Here is a 20,294-nt window from a genome sequence, read left to right on the forward strand (position 1 = left end):
CCTGCAATCTTGCCAAATAATCAGGTTTCTCCTATGTAGTGAGCAGTATGGATGAACAAATACAGCTCCATGGCAGATCTAACTGAATCCTGTGCATGCGCATACACACACATACTGCTTTTTGAATTGCAGTTGTTACTGTGAGAGAATGCAGAGGATAATGGGCTCCATCTATACAAAGGCTCCTTCCATTTATTTATTTATTTATTTATTTATTTATTATTTATTTTATTGCATTAATTAACCTGCCTTCTCCCTTAAGTGTTAGGGTGCAGCACATTATGACACAGTACATAAATAATCAAATTGTAAACAACAGCACTAAAAGCAGAATGAACAATCAAATATCCCCACAAGCTTTAAAGGAAAGGTGACTTGCATGCCTTCTAAATACATGCAGAGTTGGCACTAGGCACACATCTACAAAGTAAAAGTTACAAAGTCTGGGGGCTACTGCAGAGAATGCCCTCTGGTGAACTGGGTTTGCGTCCCCGCTCTTCCACATGCAGCTGCTGGGTGACCTTGGGCCAGTCACACTTCTCTGAAGTCCCTCAGCCTCACTCGCCTCACAGAGTGTTTGTTGTGGGGGAGGAAGGGAAAGGAGATTGTTAGCCGCTTTGAGACTCCTTAGGGTAGTGATAAAGTGGGATACCAAATCCAAACTCTTCTTCTTCTTCTTCTTCTCACACGCCACCACCCCACAGATTTCTGAGGGTGATGGAATTGCCAACAAGGCAATAACCTCCTCTGCCAAGCTTAACTCTTACGTCAGTCAAGAGGACAAGGCACTTTCAAGTATTTGCAATCCCAGTTTAGGGTTTTGTATGTCAAAGACAAGACCTTGAATTGGGACTAGGATAGGTAGAAAATGCAATTCTCTCAGAAGCAGTGTAATACAAATTCTTCCAGCCAAACCAGTCAGTAGTCTAGTTGCCTTCTCCACTTCTTTCAACATTCTGAGTTGTCGTCTTCAAGGAAAGCCCCACATACAGCACATTGGCTGGGAGGACAGAAATGATATTTTGCCAATTCCATTTCTCAATATAGCACCCAACAAACCTCTAGGGTATTGTAGGAGGTGGTGCTGAACTCCTCTCAGGAAATGCTACCACTGGCCAAGAGGAAAGTCTGGATCCAACACTATGTGATCATAGTTTCCAACCAATGCAGACTGAACACTCACATTATACCAGTACTGCAACAGATGGAATCTGAAAACAAGATTACAGAAGTCATAGTGTATGGCTTGCCAGGAGGAAGAAAGAAGACCATCAACTCAGAATGCTGCTGGTTCATGGCTCTGGTTTTATATTAATACAAATGCTTCTCCAAGATTAAAAAGTATCAAGGTGCGTAATAACAAAGATTAAAAAGTATCAAGGTGCGTAATAACAAGGTGATAATAACAAAACTGAGATGGAGTGATTTATATTTCATCCACTATCTGAAAGCATCGCAACGTGCAGACTCTGCTGTAGGTTCAACAGCATACTGTGTCACCCTACAGCAAATTCTTAAAAACAAACACAAATTTTGTAGTATTTCTATTTGGATTATTTTTTAAACATCCATGACACAATATCATAGCTACTCATGAGGAGAAGCAAGATATAAGCATTATTGTTATTTAAAGAGGGAGACAAAGCAAGAGGAACAAAACAGTTCACAAATATTATTTGGTTTAATTCCTGTAGCACAGCCTTCCCCAAGCACGGCCTTCCAGACCAAACTCATAGTCTTCCCTGATTATTGACCATTCTGGCTAGTCTGAACAGTTGCACTTCAACATCAGGAGAGAACCAAGTCGGGAAAGGCTGCTCTTGCTAGACTCTTTGAATATCAGAAAGTCTCCATTATCTCTCCCCAAGAGTGGTATTTCTCATCCTACATTCTGTATACATTTATTAGTGCTTACAGATTCAGACATCCCTTGTATACTTATAAAATCCTCCATGATTTGTTGTGTTATTCCTGCTTTTCACATTTCTAATAATACCCATATTTCCACATAGCCATCATTCCAGTAAGAACAAATTCACAAGTTAACATGGCTTGTTTGAACTGAACTGTGCTGGAGCAACATCACTGCTCCACCACAAGCACAAGTTGGATCACACCTAAGCTACCATAGGACAGGTGTGCATGGTGCACTAAATGAAAATTTCACTGCAAGTTCTGTTAGGCACAAAGAGCCACCACTATCGTAGTTCAGGTGAAATAGATTCATTCCCAGTGTGATGATCTGTTAGCATTCCCATCTTCCATAGTTCAACTGAAGAGGTTTTTCCACTGATCTGGAGTGCCTGTTACTCCAGTTTAGAACCCGCACCTACAACATATTATCTAAATCTACTCTTGGGCAATAGATCCAAATTGCTCTCTAAACATTGGGGAAAGTCAGATTTACCTTTGAGATTAAAAAAAAGCTCAGCAAGAAATACATTAATGAGCACAAGAAGGGATCAGTACTTAGGACATCAGTATGCATTCTATGTCAGCCTGACCAAGTAGCTTCAGGAACATTTTGCATGAAAGATTAGGTATATATTTTAAAATGTCATTAAAACAGACACATCATAATCTATCTGTGTGGTATTGGTGGGGAGAAATACATATAGTTGATTTTCATCTACATCAAACCTCATTATTTTAAAAGGTACTACTTTCTTTAAAATTGTATAACCTTAGGCTGTATTAATATTTCACAGTTTAGCCAATTATTTTACCAGATGAAGAAACAAGTTGCAGTTCCAATCAGTTTGCTACTGATTTTTTGTCCATTTTTCTCACAGATATCTTATTAAATAGCATTAAGGACAATTTGCTATTAAGGATAGCTATTTCCTATCACCCCTGCACTGGGCTAGCTAAAATTATATATTTTCTTAATATAATCCTCTTAAAAGTAAGAGGGGATCTTCTTTGAGGCAAGTAAGGCAAAATTGAGGTTACTGTTCAAGAGACCTTGAATTACGCACTTTGAGAAAGAGGGCAAGGGCAAAGTTGCAATTTAAAGAGACTGAAATGAGGATTTAGCAAATCTAAGTATTTTCTTCAGTATCTGATACAAAATATTGTAAGCTGCCTTAGGGATTGACACTTCATATCAGATGTTCTCTAGTGCTGAGTAACTCCCGCCAGGAGTTTTCTTTTTGCATAGCTTACAAAGCAAGGGAAAAGATTCATAGTGCAAGGTCACACATCTACCATACAAAAAGAGCTGCTGTAAGGATGTCTTATATAAAAATAGCCAATGACTGCAAGCCCATGATGTACAGCAACTTAACTTTCAAGAAATCCAAACACTGTAGCAACTTTAAGTATTTCCAGTAATACTGAAGAGCCACGGCTCAGTGGTGGTGGATCTGCTTTGAATGCCTAAGTTCCCAGGATCAACCATTGGCACCTCCAGCTAGAACGGGGTGGTGGTCCTTGAACCTGTGACTCTATAGAGTGGCTGCCAGCCCGTTTGTAGACATTACTGAGCTAGATGTATCAGGTGGGCTGACTAGATATGAGACAGCTTCCTATGTTCTCAATACTAGACTATATCCTAATACAGACAATCAGTGGTCTGGTTCCTATGACATGGTAAACCAGGAGACATTCCCTGGATTAAACAGACATTCATTCATCAACCAGGCAATAAGCTTCAAGCTTTGTTCTTATTTCCATTATTATTTTAAGGATATTATATCCAAAACACCCACTAACCTATATCGTAGGAGTATAGGGGCTTCTTGAAGTATCCTGCGATCAAGTAGGCCTGCGTTAAGCTAAATATCTACAAACAATATGACTTATCACATTAAAGTAGGGCAAAAAGTCTTGGTAACGCCAGTTTATTAGCCTCATCTAATGGCGACAACTAGCAACATCTATCACAGCAACTGGTGTGATAGCAAAACATTTCTCTACTGTGAACAATTTACTCTAATGTCAGTGAAGTGCCCTGCATACAGATTTATTGCAAGGCATAAGGAAGAAGGAAGATGCCTGTAGACATATTCTAGTTTATTGATATATAGACTGCAACTTCATTGAAGGAGAGAGGTGTATTTCTGTCCGTATTACTCAGAGAAGTGCCAAGTACATTGGTGGTGACAAATAAAATATTTGTAATAAATGTATCTGATTATACAGACCGAAATGTGAATATATCTCAAAGTTATACTGGCTCCCTTTTGGTTGCAGCTGTTATGGACAGTTTGAGATATTTGTGATCTGCCCTTCACCCAAAGGGTTCTAGGACACCAGACAACAAAGATTCAAAGCATGATTCACAATAACTTAAATTAATATAACCCATGTCATAAAATTCAGAATACCAAAATTTACTTGTAGACACAGAGTTGTTTTTTGGAAAGGTATTATTGCTCTTTCCAAGGCCACAGAATGTGCAAGCAGACATGCTTGTGATGTCTCCAAGCAAAAGGATTCAGGTATAGAGTATGTATTTTCATACATCCAGAGTCCTTACACTTTACAGATAAAGAGGGTAAGTCAAACTACAATTGGGAACAATAGCCAATTCATGCTACTGTTTGCTTCCTGCATCATCCTGACAGAATCACACAAAGTGCAAAACTTTAGCAGGCTAGGTGCTAAGAGGATATTCTCAGAATGGCAGTGGGGCAGAGCACCTTTGTAGCAACTGGTACCATCCTAGAACCACAGCAGAAAGAGATGTGTTTGTTCATACACAGAACAAACCAAAGAGTCTGATAGTTCTCTTCAGTAGCCAGTACAGGTAGTGAGCACGTGAGTTGCTCAGTTACTTATGTCTTCTTTGACACTGAAGCCTCTGTGTTTTTCAGCAGGAAATAACAAGAGGTGGACTGACTTGCAGCTCTCTCTTGCTAGGTAAACCAAACAGTAAATCAGCTGTACAAAGACCTCAAAGTAGGCAAAATCCTCCTTCAAGCTACCAAGCAACTCACTTTACATGTGTGACCCCAAACATATCATATTGGGAGGGGGAAAATCAATTAAACATATCAAGCATTCTTTGCAATCATAGTACCTTTCATCTAGATGTTCTACAGCAGCTCTTTATAAAGAAACCAAAACTTGAAATTCTCACACATATCTACACAAATGAAAACAAAATCACAATGGGAAAGTAACTGGTGGAAACTGCAGCGATTCTCCATATTTAAATACGTCATCAAGAATGAAAGCATAATACCCTGTTGACATCTTTTTATGTCTCTATAATGGTCATTAAAAAGTCTTCTTATATCAAGCACTAAACATCATGTAAAATTGTAGAAGTCTAACAATGCACTTTGCAGCCCCCCAGTGGTAAAGTAGAATTCGTAACTTTGACAGAATTCATATGTACCAGTTTTTATAGAATAGCACTCCTCAAACACCTACAGAAAAAACTCTCACATTTGCCAGAAGGAAATCATATGGGGGTTATTTTAAAGGAGATAAATAGAGGGACAACTGCCAGCTGCTCTATTTCTGTCCATTGCTTGTAATCTATATTGCAATCAAACTGCATGCAAAACACAAAGATTATAGTAATTGGGCTGATGACCTCAGTGCCTTGTGCTCAAATAATCTATATTTCTGCTGGTTCTCAGAGTATAGTCCTCCAAGTTCCTGTGAATTAATGTTAATGTTTTGTCCTAAGAATACACAAACAGCAATGAACAAACTTTCAAATCATAACTATGGTATTTACTGTCTTTAAGAAACAGTGACATTTTCAAAGCAGTGCTTAGTAAAGTTCTCACCACTTCTGCTTAACACTGAACAGTTGGCATCCTAGAGAAAGATTCACAGCAGAAACGCAAAACAGAGAAAGGGAAATCATTTACTTTTTGAGAGCCAAGGTGAACCACAGATGTCACCAGCAAAACTAGTTGGGTTAAAAACAGAAATTACTAATGCATACTATCAAAATAAATCTATGAATAACATGTTTCATCATAGAGGGAATACCAAAAGCCACCTGGGGTTATCTAAGCAGGTTAATGCTACAGAGACTATTATTATTTTCCCTGCCAAGTTTTCCTTTCTCTCTGACAACATTGCTTTCCATTGGAGCAACACCATAGTAAGGGTGAAAAGTCTTAAATGTGTTTCATACTGAACCAAGGAGGAGTATTGCAAAGTGGAATGAATGGAAACTCCAGGGCCAAGTGGGCTCCCCCAGCTAAAATGAAAAACGAGTATTTTCTGTGTTAGGCAGGCTACGTCAATGTTTTGGTGTATTCAACTTTGCTGATGTAAGAACCGAAATACCAAGTTTCAGTGTGTACTACTGTACACACAACCGATTTTCCCCACCGATTCGAATACCCCCTTCAAATAAGCCCTTTGGCCAGAGGTCCACGCAAAACAGACTCCTTTCTAGACTGGAGCTCCATCAGGCGGAATAAGCATTCCGCCCCAGTGTCGCCTCCTCATTTGCAGCCACTGGCTGCCTTTCGCTCAGCCAAGCAATCCGTTTCAGCCCCGCCAGGGTCAGAGCGCCCGTCTGCGAAGAGCGATGCGTTCGAGGCACTTCACCTTCCCAGAGACTTCGCTCCTGGCCCAATCGCGGCAGCGCCAGCACGCCTGCCCAATTGCCCCCCAACTCCAGCGGCTTCCCCTCGCCCTTCCCCTCACGACGCCTCAAACTTTCCCCGGCTCTTCTTTCCCTCAGGGATGCGTAACGGTGAGGGAGTCCCTCTTCCTCGCCGCCTCCCACCCCACCCCCTCTTCGCTCTGCGAGGCCAGCGAGCTTCCCCGTCTCCACCTGCCGTTTCCAGGTGCAGCCAAGGAAGCTTCCCCGCTTCCCTCGCCCGCGCCAAGACCAACGGCAGCCCAAGCGAAGGAAACTCCTCCGGCGCGCCACCACAGCCTCGCCAAGCGCAACAAGCCCGCCAGACACAACAAACGCTGCCGCCGGCGCCCTCGGAATCGCCCCGGGAAGGAAGCGCGGGCGACGAGGCGGCGCCCCTCACACCTGCGCGCAGCCTGGCTTTGCCGGGAAGGAGGCGGCGAGGCGAGGCGGGAGGCAGGGAAACTTCACTTACCTTTGGCGGCGAGGAGACTGGCGACCCCGCACAGGAGCAGCGCCCACTCCCAGCACTGCCTCATCCTCTCGGCAAGCCGGTCGAGCAGGACGCGCTTTCTTCTCCTCTTCCTCGGCTTTTATCACAGCCGTCTCCCTTCGTCGAGGCGGAGGAGGCTCCGGGCTGCGCCGCGCGCTCCCTCAGACCGCTCGCGTCGCCGGGCTGTGGCAGCGGAGGGAAAGGGAAGCGAGGAGAAGCTGGAGCAGCCGCGCGCGCGCCGCGGCGTCTGCTAGAGGAGGATGACGGCTACTGCTCAGTCATTCGCAGGCTTTACTGCCAGGACCAAAGCAGCTCTCCGGCTTTCAGCGCGGGACTGCTGCAACGTCACGGGGAGGAGATGCGTGAATATTCATGAGGAGGAGGGGGCGGGGCGCGGGGGGGGGGAGAAGAGACGCGGCCGGAAGGAGGTTCGGCGCGCGCAAACTACGGCGAAGGAAAGCACGCTGGCAGAAGGCTGCCACTTTCATTCCGCGGGAATAGCCTCGGAGTTGGGGGCTTTAACCTCTTCTGCCTTCTCTGGATGTTGCAGCCAGAAGGATCGGGTGCTGGCTGTCCCGGGCGAAGGTGTGGGCAGCCACCTCTTCCTGCTGCGCACCTGCTGTCTCGGGTTGGTGCAGCGCGGAAGGGTGGCTACAGAGCAGCCACTTCATCTTCTCACTTGCTCACCTGAGTTCGCGCTCTCTCTCTTGGAGGAGAAGGCTGCAGCTCAGCTAGTCAAATCCCAGTGGCTGCTCCTTGCACAATCTCGCACCCTTCTCGGCATTAATGGTTGCCACTGCCTTTGATTCCCTACCTCCTCTCTCCCTCTGAAATTAAGCTCTTGCTGCTCATATGTCCCCTTTCTTACGGAAGAGCAATAGAATGGATGGGGCCCAGTTATGCAGAGGAAATAGGGGGCAGGGACTGCCTGCCCACTCACCCGCTCTCTCTGAACAGCATGTTGGTGAGGGATTGGGTTTTCACTGGGCTCACTCTCCACTGCTGTGCCACCCAGCAGGAGAGCACAGGTGGGCAGATGAAGTTGAGGTGACTGCTTCTTCCATGACCAGCCCCTAAGCAACCTCTTTACTGAGTGTCCATCCACATCTGTTTGCACAAAGCTTAGCTTACACAAGATGCTAGATCATGGTTGCAGGAATGCTGTAGGACAATAAACATTTATCCTTACTTGCACTGTGTTTGCATTTCCTGTTACCCATTTGTTCACCCCACACTTATCATTGCATTCCCATGTCACTTTCCTGGCTGCAAAAAGTCTTTTTTAAAAAGTGGGTTTGTTACAATAGGGTGACAGAGCAGTTTAATCACTTAAATTGTGCAAACCTAAATTACCAGTATACACTTGAATCCCTCCTGCAAAATACTGACAGACTGGAGGTGACCCTGTGTGATGTAATGCCCAGAGAGGGAAGGTGGACAAGTGGACAGAGGCAGCTGCTTGTGCTGACTCTTAAGGTTTTCTGCTGTTACCTAGAAAGCATGAGGGAGAGGAGATGGCTACCCTGTGGTTTTTTGTGGGTGGTTGGTTGTTGTTGTTTTTTGGTTGTTGTTGTTGTTTGTATTCCATTCCCACCCACCCCCAAGAGCAGGAGGTGTTGCCAATGGTTCTAGGGTGCTCCCTAGCTTGTGACATCCCTCCTTATCTACTCTCTGCTGCAGGGCAGAAGAAGGGATGGCTGCTATTTACTATTTGACCACCTTCACTAACCAGTAACAGTGCTAAGTGGCTGCTTGACTTTCAAAATAGAAGTGGCATTATTAAACACACTTTAAAAAAACCCAAAATATGCTTAACTTAATGTAGGAGTCACCAATGTGATACCTATGGGTGCGGTGATGCCCCTGAAATCTTCCCCTGGTGCCCATGAAACCTCTAAGCCTTCCATTCACTGAACCCTTGGTCATGTGGTGTTCCTTGTTCTCTTTTGAAAAGTACATAGAGTTGAAGGAGGGATTTAGAATAAGAATTCTTGTTCCCACTTCCCCTTTCAGTTCTATGTGCTTTTCAAGATTCCAGTTAATTCTATTGGATATGACCTAAATCCTTTGGGTTTTTTGCTTAAGTGCAGGTGTACTTTCTGTCTGTCTTGGGGGGGGGGATTGGGGGACGGGAGAGACGTGACCCAAAGGGGTGGAACTCACAGCACTCACTCAAAAATCGAAATGTGTACATGGACTTAAAAAGACTGGCAACTGTAGTTTGTCCAGATGGTGTGGAGAGCAATGTGCCAAACATTCACAATCTATTGCTCCAGAACAATGGAACAGGGATATTTCAAGCTTCTTTTGTGTGTTCTTCATACTTTAGACATATGAAATAGAAGTAGAACTTCCATAGGAACTGGTTCACATATGTGTGTACATATAACCTGATAACTCAACACTTGGTACAGCGTGATATAGTAGAGATCTTTATGATCTTATACGCACATGAGGATACATTCACATGTGTGTAGAATTTGCCTCATTTCTAGTTTTCTTTCACCCCCTTCTGAAGCACTGAGGGACTGGGGCGAATTGTGCATATACTTTTCATGTATGAATACCTGCACAATGAAGGAACGGATGCCTGCACAAGAGGAAACAGGATTACACCCACAAGCCCTGCCCCATAATCAGTGCTGGTGTGAAAGAAATTATGCAGCAGCAGGCATAATCCCCCTTTCCCACTGTATGAACATGTGATGACCATTTCTGATTGGGGGAAAGCTGGGCAAATCATGTCCCATTTATACTGTGCATGCAACAGTCATGAACATACCTAGGTTTGTTTACCAGCCTTTGGTTTAGCGCTACTCAGAACAGAAACAGGTTTTCTTTTTGAGAACAGCTGAGATATGATTTTGGTTTTTGTGTGGTCTGTGCTTTCCTTTAATATAATTGTTAATTGTTACGTTTATACCTTGCCTATCATCTGTTATGTTATTCAAGGCAGCTTATATGGTGCTCCCAGACTGTCTCCTATCCAGGCAGAATCTGGCCTCCTTAGCTTCACCAGGGTTATTGCATCATGTGCCCTCAGGCCATGCCCTGGGGATCATTTTGCTTCTTTTTTGCCACAATACCAGTGGGCCCAGCCACAGTGTTTTCAAATTTGCAAAACAAGAGTTCATACATGTTCAGGATTGCTTCACACTTAAAGATATGACATCGCTCATTGTGTTAAGTGATGGGAGTGTCACTCCTGCTTAGGAACATAAGAAGTATGTTTCCAGATGAAGCCAATCCACTCTTTGCATGAGTTCCAGCAACCAGCCCTAGCTGGTCAATCAGAAATTAACCACTGGTTCATTGGTGGACCATTGGCAGATGCCTTCAGTCCACCATCCCTGTTCTAAAGCCCAGCCTTGGGAAAAGAAATAAAGACTTTTTGAGCATGTGCAGAATGCCTTTCTTCACTACTGTGCCTACCCTCAGTGACTACCCTTTAGCTCTCACACCACTCCTGGGAAGGAGTCTTTCAGTGTCTTCACGCAATTCCATTTGTCCTCAAGGATAAAGCATTTCTTGAAACCCTGTCTTGAAACTCCCTGCTCAGATAAATATGTACCATCATGCCTGTACCAACAAACTATGTGTGCTATGCATTTATGATAAATTACTGCTCCTGCTTGCCGACTAAACACACAGCCCACTATCCCATTTGTTTTACTGCATGCTTTGTCCACCCAGTGCTGCCCGTTGGCCCCTTGCCAGACTCTTCATCCAAGCATCATTTTGCCTGGCAGATGACTGCCGTGAGCACCTCGTTAACTCATTCAACTCCCCAGATTTGTCACAAATCATTTGCCCCTAAATGGCTGAATCCCTATAAACAGGAGGTGCCTCCCTGCTTGCTTTCTTCTGTAATGGCTGTTAACAGCTGATTCCACAGCATTCCCACCTGCTGTCCCACTCAAAACTGGCCAATGCTCAATGGAAAGCCAAAGCGATTAGCAAAGCGATTAGCTATTTCTCCAAGGCCAGAACACAAATCTGCAGTGATGATCTGCATATCCAAATTCTAATTGACACACAGGCACTTGGGACAGCAATCAACTTTTTAACATACGAAAAAGCATTTCAGTGGGGTTTCCAGATCCGAGGAATCCCCTGCAAAAGTGTGGGAAAGTGCACAGAAAAATGCACAACAATTTTCAGAGGAATAGACGAATTATTCTCCTGCAGAAAAGCAACCCAAGGGTCGTGCAACAATTTAATAAATTTGTTAACATAACATTTATGCCATTTTTTAAAAAAAGTGTTTAAGGTGTCATAAGGGTTAGGGTTAAGTTGTTATTCTACTTGCATGCCATAGAATAATAGAGTCATAGAACTGTAGAGTTGGAAGGGACCCGGAGGGTCATCATGCAGATATCTCAGCTGAAGCATCCATGACAGATGCCCATCCAACTTCTGCTCGAAAGCCTCCAAAGAAGGAGAGGCCATCACCTCCCAAGGGAGATTGTTCCAATGTCAAATAGCTCTTAGTGTAAGATAGTTCTTTTTGATGTTAAGTTGGAATCTACTTTCTTGGAACTTGAAGCCATTGGTTTGGGTCCTAGCCTCTGAAGCAGGATAAAGCAAGTTTGCTTCATCTTCCATGTGACAGCCCTTTAGATAGTTGAAAATGGTTATCGTATCTCCTCTCAGTCTTCTCTTATCCAGGCTAAACATACCCAACTCTCTCAATGGTTCCTCATATGGCTTGTCCCAAAAGACAGGGACAAATGCAACATTATTGCACATTCTTGGAGAAGAAAAGGTGAAGCCCCACCTTACTTTCTTAGAGGAACCTGGGATCCTCCTTATTTTCTTTGTACGCACCATGAATTGTATCCAGCTAAGTCCTAATCAGAGGAGACTCATTGATTTTAATGTGTCTAAGTTAGCCATAGCCATTCATTTTAATGGGTGCAATATGAGTACGACTAGCCTTGGATATAACTCCATACATTTAAAGCCCATTACTGTCCCCTTTCCCAGAAACCTGGGAATCCCCATGACAGGGTGAGCTCCCGTTCCTTGGTCCCTGCTCCTGCCAATCTAGCAGTTCAAAAGCACATCAAAGTGCAAGTAGATAAATAGGTACCGCTCCGGTGGGAAGCTAAATGGCGTTTCCGTGCGCTGCTCTGGTTCGCCAGAAGCGGCTTAGTCATGCTGGCCACATGGCCCAGAAGTTGTCTGCAGACAAACGCCGGCTCCCTTGGCCTATAGAGTGAGATAAGCACCGCAACCCCAGAGCCATCTGCGACTGGACCTAATGGTCAGGGGTACCTTTCCCTTTACTGTCCACCTTCCCAGAAACCTGGGAACTGTAATTTGTTAAGGGTGTTTGGAGCAGTAGTTCTGCAACAAGTAAACAACAGTTTCCAGGATTTGGGTGTGCGTGCTTTAAATGTATGGCATATACACAACTATTATTTCTGCCCAACCTGCAGGAAAGCATTCGTGGCAGCTCCAGAGCTTCCTTGCTTCCAATGGAGAGCATCCCAGATCTTCCTAGTATTCCCTGGTGCCTATACCGTCTCTGTGGGTTCCAGCAGGAGACTGGCAGGATGGATTCTGAATAAGACAGAGAAGCATGAGGAAGTACAATTTTGGCCTCATTTTTGACACATCCAAAATGGTTGCTTGTAAAAAGAGAGGTATAGAAACTGTGTTTGGATGTAAGGGGTTGATGTGTGGTATGTAATATTCTGCAGTTATTGCAATCCTGGCCTTGTAGCATCACTCCTCCTCCACACCAAATTAGCATGCTTGTTCCATTTTACACACAGAGGGAGGAATAAAAAGGCAACATATCTCTTCTTCACAGTTTTATGCACCTTCTCTTTTTACAGATGGCTTACACGTGTTGAGGTTCTCCGTGCTAGTGTAACCTCTCCATTAAAGATCCCACTGTTGACAAGGAGAAAGGAATTCATGAATTTACCATTCAGTCCATCCGTATCATTTCTCATGATATTTATGCAGAGCGGGATGAGATGCTATTCTAGCACTGACCTTAGCCACTCTATTATCCTGGAAAATGTTGCTGCACCTGTTGCCAATTTTAAAATGAGCATTGGGACTGTTCTAAAAAAACACACACTACTCAGTTTCTCAGCTCTCCAGAATTCTCTCACACATACTCACAGATTTACAAGACCATCAAAGGAAAGATTTCTTCGCCCTGTGTTTGTGTACGCGCCTCCCCCCTCCCCCGCCCAAAGACAGAGCTAATTCCTCCTTTATTGGTAAGCTAAACTAAATGTAGCAAAATTACGAATCACTCAATGCTAGCAGAATACTAGCAAATAAGCCCTAGGCCACAATCCTATGCACATTTACTATGAAGTTAGTCTCATTTGAACAGCATGTGGTTTACTTTTGAGTAAACATCCATTGGATTGGATGATGAAGCAAAAACAACACAGGATGTGGTGGGGTTAGTTTAAAACCAAGGTGGGACCAATTTCAAAGCTGTCATTGATGGGAACTGGAGAGAATTGGGATTCACAAGCAAGTTTGTTGAACTCCCACCACCAAGGGTATTGGATCAATTCTGCCTTAAAATCTACTCACTCCCTTCTGCAGAGCATAACTCCTTTAAGTATATTTAGCCCTACCTATGTCCTGTCAGTTGTTAAAACAAAATTGAGAGCAGTCTCCCCAAAAGCACATCCCTCCCCAACAGAAAGGACATTATCTTTTATTGGAATAATTTGTGACACATGGATAAAATGCCTCCCCATGAAACTACCCGAAGTGAAATGCATCTACAGCTATTTTCACCAACCTGCCCACTACACTTAGTATCAATAGATATTTAACATGATGGGTTATGCTTGGCAGAGAGAGACCTTACGGCAGGCTTCCTCAACCTCGGCCCTCCAGATGTTTTTGGCCTACAACTCCCATGATCCCTAGCTAGCAGGACCAGTGGTCAGGGATGATGGGAATTGTAGTCTCAAAACATCTGGAGGCCCGAGGTTGAGGAAGCCTGCCTTACGGTGTGGGTTCCTCCTGATTGTCCTACTTGTCATTGTGTCCTTAAGTCAACACCTCCACTTTCTGACCATGCTGAGGAGCTTCTTGACTTACTGAAACAGCTGAAGCCCTCCAGTTGGCAGGTTTTTTTGGGGGGGGGGGTTTACTCTAAGACATTTTATGCCCACAGTACTGCCTGTGTACCACATATTGTAGTTATTAGAAATATAAAGGAAGCTGCCTAATACCGAGCCGGATAATTGAGCCATCTATTGTCTATGGTGCCTCGCCAGGGTTTCGGACAGTGTCATCTCCCAGGCCTACTTGGAGATGTTGGATATAGAACCTGCTTACAAAGCAGTTGCTCTACCACTAAGCTGTGGTACATCCCCCAGAGTCCAAGATATGAGCTCCATCTCTGCGATGGTTTGGAGCAGGGGTTGTCAACCTGATCCCTACTGCCCACTAGTGAGCATTTCTGGATTCTAGGTGGGCAGTAGGGGTTCCATGGCACAAGCTGAATCCTCCTTCCATCGAGCACTGGTGGGCGGTAAGGAAATTTTACCATCAAGAAAGATGCACTAGTGGGCGGTAAGTATAAAAAGGTTGACTACCCCTGGTTTAGAGGCTGGCGAGACCCTATTATTGGGTTCTCTTCATTTGCACAATCAGAGAATAGCACTCCACCACTTTTTGCAACATCACAAAATATGCTAATGTGCAGCTCTCAGAATGCATGCTGTTCCACTGATGTCCCTAAAAGTAGTGATGTGATTGCTTGTGCAATTAGACCAGCTGTGAGATATCAGAAGTTTCATGCTTTTATCCCCTAGTGCAGCATCCACAACTGTCATTATGGACAGTATAGCAAAATACTTAATAAATAATTCTATGTGATTAATAAACTATAATGTCTTGAATTGGGTTACAGTCCTAAGAAGCAAAAACGTATTTGGATTCCCCACCTCCCTATAGTATTATGTTAATGGACAATGTGGTTCAAGGCAGGCTATTCCTGGAAGATTTATTTCCCACTCAAGGGTCACTGGGTTACGTGACTTCTACCACCTAAAAAGAGCAAAAAAAAAATCCTCCACATGGAGAAGTGTGCAGTTTCGCTTTGATCCGACATGGCTCATTGCTTTTTTGAAATGGAAATTATAAGAGGGAAAAGGTCACATTCCTGCCTTTACTTGGAGTTATTGACATAAGTCTGACATCAGTGGCAGTCAATCTAAAAAGCTCCTTTTTCTTTTTTTTCTTTTTTTGCTAGAGGGGTGCATGTATGTGTGACACACACATGCCAGTTATAGATTCGGCATATCTGTTGCAGGAATGGGTGTATCCTTAGAGATTGACAGCCTACTGAACATTTTTGGGTATCACATAGATAAGTTGAATTGTACAGTGTTGGTGTAAGCAAGGATTTCTATACAATAATGAATTAGAAGCATTCAATCACATTTGATATAAATAAATTTATACATTTAAATCAAAAAGTATCACAATTTCTATCTGATAAAAAAGGAGCATTAATCGGTATCAAATTCTACAGCTTCTGATGTCCATAATATTTGAAATCTAAGGGCCTGATGTGATCAAACTTTCTCTAAATCACATGCATTGTGTAGAGGGATGGGGATATATTTAGTTTTAGCTTTAATGTTGGTAAAGACAATATATACCCAATATGAGTCATACTTAGAACAGACTTGTTTAAATCAATGGACTAGCTGAGTAAGACTAGCACTGCATATTTCCCATAGTGAGAAATCACAAAGTGACAAAGCACACATTTTGTATGCATAAAGTCACAGGTTCAGTCCCTGGCCTCTCCAGTAGTACAGATGTGGAAAAACTCTGCTTGAGGTCTAGACTACTCTTCACCACCCTGGTGTCCTCCATATATTTTGGGCTATCAGCCTCACCCCACTGTAGTCCAAAAACGTCTGGAAGACACCGAGTTGGAGTAGACAATTCTGGGCTAGGTGGACTAATGGTACTGCTTGGTTTACATCATAAAATCCCATGCCAATTGTTATTTCCAAAGACAATGCCCACTATGTCCCAATATATTAATCTTCTCATCATCATTCACAAAATGCAACTGAAAACATTTATCCATTTCCAGAGCTTTAATTTGATTGAACTAAGTAAATTTAAACAAGAATAGTATCTAGAGGACATTTTGATGACTTTATGCTTTTGTGTCATCTCTAAAAAGTAATTGTCACTGATAATTTTGTCATGTGCAGTGCAATCCTATTGCATGTTTGCTTAGAAATAAGTACTGTTATGTTCAATGGGACTTTCTTCCAGTTAAGAGTGCATACGGATTCCATATCAGTGAGTTGTAGTGTAATCTTAATGATATTTGCTTGGAAGTAAGTTCCCTTTAAATAATTGGAACACACACCCAAGTACTACATGGGTACTGGTCTTACATACATACGTGATGTATGTTCAAGAAAGTGCCTCAAATTATTATTAATTATTTTCAAGGCAGAATGGAAGAAGGCTTGCCATTTTATTGCTGGCACAAACTGAAAGCTGATTTAGAAACTTTTATTCAGATTGATTCATCCCTAAATCTAGATAGGAATTCCATATCCAACAACTTTTCTGAATATGCACTGGGGATGCATGGTTTACATTTACAAACAACAACATCTTCTAATAAACACAGCATGTTGATTGAGAATGCAAGGGTGCTGCTTTTAAGATCTCTTTGTAAATCCTCTGCATGCAATCCTTGATTATTTACATATATTTACAGTAAAAAATGGGATCAAGTCTCAGTAAAATTCATACCCAAAGGGATACAATCCTGTATTTAGATTCCAAGGATAATAGAGACTGTAGGGCTGATCCATCCCTACAATCTAAAACAGGACTATTGTTCAGTGGTAGAGTACCGCACATACTTTGCATACAAAACATCCTAGGTACAATCCCTAGTATTTTCAGATAGGACTATAAAAGGTCCTTGTTTTTTCTAAGCCTGACGAGCTGCTGCCAGTGAATGTACACAACACTGAACTATATTGACCGATGCTCTGACTTTATATAAGCAGCTTTTGGTGCTTACAATATGGCCAGTACAGTTGAGTAGAAGGAATCCACAGAGTTCAATAACCCTGGAAATAAAGCAACTGGAAGGCAAAGATTGAGCAATGGCTACCAAACCAGGAACAGGTGGTGCATTTTACTGAGGAGGCAGAGATTCCAAGGATTGTGGACAAAACCACTCATATACTTAGAGGAGGCGGCCAGATGTGGGTGGATCTGCCAGGCAAACAACAAATTTTGAGTGTTCTCAGGGATATAGGAATCAGAGCAAAACTGAAACTTTAGTACAACTTGCACTGCTGAAAAATTCATCTTCTCAGTAAACTCTGAAAACTGATGCCGTCTACTAGAATGCTGTAATCAAGCTGTAGACTATATTAGGCACTATTCAAATTAATAATAACTGCTCCATTATACAATGATGCCATTTCAGAAGCTCAGTGTTGCATAGGCTCTATCTGAGAGTGTCTGTGGCACTGCAAAGGGACAACTTGTCTCTTTCTTGATATCTTCTCTGAATTTTTCTTTACATCTACCTATCTGTTTACTTTCCTAACATATGCTTCTGAAAAAAAGACTTACTTGGCCTTAACAAGTTGCCATCTGTCCATGGACTTCTAATAGTCTTTAAAAAATGCAGATCATGCTGTTTAGAACCCAGAGACAGAGGTTTTATATTTGCTAATGACAATAAGCGAAGTTCTGTCTAATACAAAAAGGAATAAGCAGACAGATCACCTTTTTCTATAAACGTTCTTTGACATTCAGCATAACACAGAAGAAAATAAACTGATAGAAACAATTGCCTAATCTTTTAACAGCTGTCTGTTATCTCTGCTTCCAGACATTCAGCTACCAAATCATCACAATATTTTTCAGGTGTCAATGTGCATTTTGTCCTAGCATTTCTCAGATGTTTGATGCTGTGAGACCAGAACATGGTGCATAAGAATATTTTTCCCAAGCAACAGATGTTGAACAATATTCTACCTTACTCCTTGGTGTAATCATTGGCTTTTCTTCTGCTACAACCTGCCAACTTTCTCTACACTTGGTTCTTTGGGGAAAATGTCAGAAAAGTTTTCCAGCAGAACATAAAGATTGTAAGAGAATGATGTTTCATTTTCCATTTACACTTTTTTGGTTTTGTTTTTTCTTGTAACAAATGTGTAAGCTTCCATGGTAAGCTTATTGATGTCATTTAGCCCCAAGCAATTAACATACTAGGTGATAGCTGATATCTGAGCTCTACACAAATTAGAGCTAATAGCAAGTACCTGTACAATGGGCAGTCTGTGAACTCCGGTGTGGACTAACCTGATCTGTTCCTCCCAGACTAATGTGTGGGTTGAAATAACTTGTTTTGCAATAAAATACACAATAACAGGTTACTTTAAAAAAAAATGGAATGGACGTGATGAATGAACTTAAAACAAAATTGACATGAACTGGGTATATAGACTGATCTACCCATCTCTAATTTCAGGCAGCAATTGAATATAGAACAGTAGTACTGTTGGGGGTTTTGCTACTGCAGTTGGGATGACATATCTATTCAAACATGTTTATCTGAAATGCCTGCATTCAGGTTCCAAAGCTGCCCAGTTGAATCATTATATTCCCCTAACAATGTAAACTGTTCTGACCTTGTAGTCATGGGGGATACAATAGGAACACTGATCAAAAACCCTCCTTTTCAAAAAGCACATTTCCTTCACTGAGAAGAGCCATCTATTTTTGGTCTTGTTTATGTTTACAAGAAGGAGATGAAGTTGTGTTGGTGAAGTTGTTCTAATCACAATAAGGCAATGGCTACTTCCAAATACTGGAATTGGTTGCTGAAGATGTTCTTCTCATCTACCCATTTTCCATTGCAAGATCTACTAATTTTCAGTGTCAAGGTTTACCAGCAGTGGAACCCACCCAATGGAACTTCCATTAAGGGAAATTTGTCTAGTCCCCTCCCCACTGTGAGTGATAGCTCAGTCATATGGTGCATGCTTTGCATTCAGATTGCTCCAGATTCAATCCTTGGTATCTCAGGGCAGGGTTGTAAAATATGCCTATAGAAATCCTGAACAGCAGCCAGTCAGTGCAGACAACACAGAGCTAAATAGACTAATAGTCTGACCCAGCAGAAGGCAACTTCCTCTGTTCCCATTGTCAACTTATAAAACCTATTGGTTTATGCAGATGGTTGCTTGCCAATGCAGGCTGAAATTCCCCAAATTTAAGTTGCTGCTTTTTTGTTTTCTATTTAACCTTTTAGGCTGTGTTTATGTAAATCGAACCTGTCTTTACTTATATACTGTAGATTGTTTTATATGCCAAAATTGTGTGAGGAAAGTATCTAAAATATGGCTGGAGACTCCAGCCATGTTTAAATATAGTTGGGGACAATTTTGATATTTTGCAGATACAATCATACACACAATTGGTTGTGGAAAAAATGAGTAGTGATACACAACAATTAATTCACAACCCTTCCAAAATGGAGGAGGGGGTATAAAAGAGTGGAGACTAACAGGGAAGAAGAAATGTGTCTTCATACAGCAATGACTTTCTGTTTCTAGTAAAACTTGAGATCCTACAAATCAAGCACAGTAAAATGCCTAAAATAAATGGCTGACAACTGCAGCTCATCTCCTCGTGGCAGGTGATCATATGCCACCAAAGCACCACAAATAACAAGGCAATGGAGGCAGATAAAATTCCAAGGGTGGAATTTTTTTAAAATAACTTCTTGTTTTCTGCAACCAGGACAGTGTAAAGGAATCCTTGAGGAGAAATTCCATATGGCCAATAAAAATGGTTCTGCCTGCCTGTATTGGTTCACTATCTTAACTGAGAATTTGCAGTGTGCTTATAATAAACACACAGAAAGGACAGCACAATGAAAGCTTGAAATGGAGACAAAATTGGGATAAAATACTACTGTGCACATAATTTAGATCATGGTACCAACTTAGGGCCAAGGTCAGCTGGCTGGTTAGTTTGTATTATCTCATGTACTCTGTAATCATTTTCCCCCTATGCATTTTAAATAACTATATTGTACTTTTATTATTTTATTAGTTTGTTTTATAATTCATTGTTGATAAATGGTAGAGTGCAACACCAGTGATGTGGGGAAACCTTTTATAAACACATTTGAACAAGTGATGTGGGGAAACCTTTTATAAACACATTTGAACAACAACAACT

The 20,294-nt window shown here is 42.2% G+C and overlaps 1 protein-coding gene across 1 annotated transcript in view; it reads right to left on the minus strand.

Moving 5' to 3' along the window:
• The window catches only part of CLSTN2 (calsyntenin 2), a 329,191-nt gene extending 321,818 nt beyond the window's left edge, over positions 1-7,373 (minus strand). The window contains exon 1 of the mRNA XM_077929943.1: positions 7,032-7,373. Coding sequence (XP_077786069.1) covers positions 7,032-7,095 — 64 coding nt within the window. The 5' untranslated portion in view covers positions 7,096-7,373. The remainder of the gene's footprint in view (positions 1-7,031) is intronic.
• Positions 7,374-20,294: the final 12,921 nt, after the last annotated feature.

Source organism: Podarcis muralis, chromosome 6, assembly GCF_964188315.1.
Source record: "Podarcis muralis chromosome 6, rPodMur119.hap1.1, whole genome shotgun sequence".
Classification (NCBI taxonomy): Eukaryota; Metazoa; Chordata; class Lepidosauria; order Squamata; family Lacertidae; genus Podarcis; species Podarcis muralis.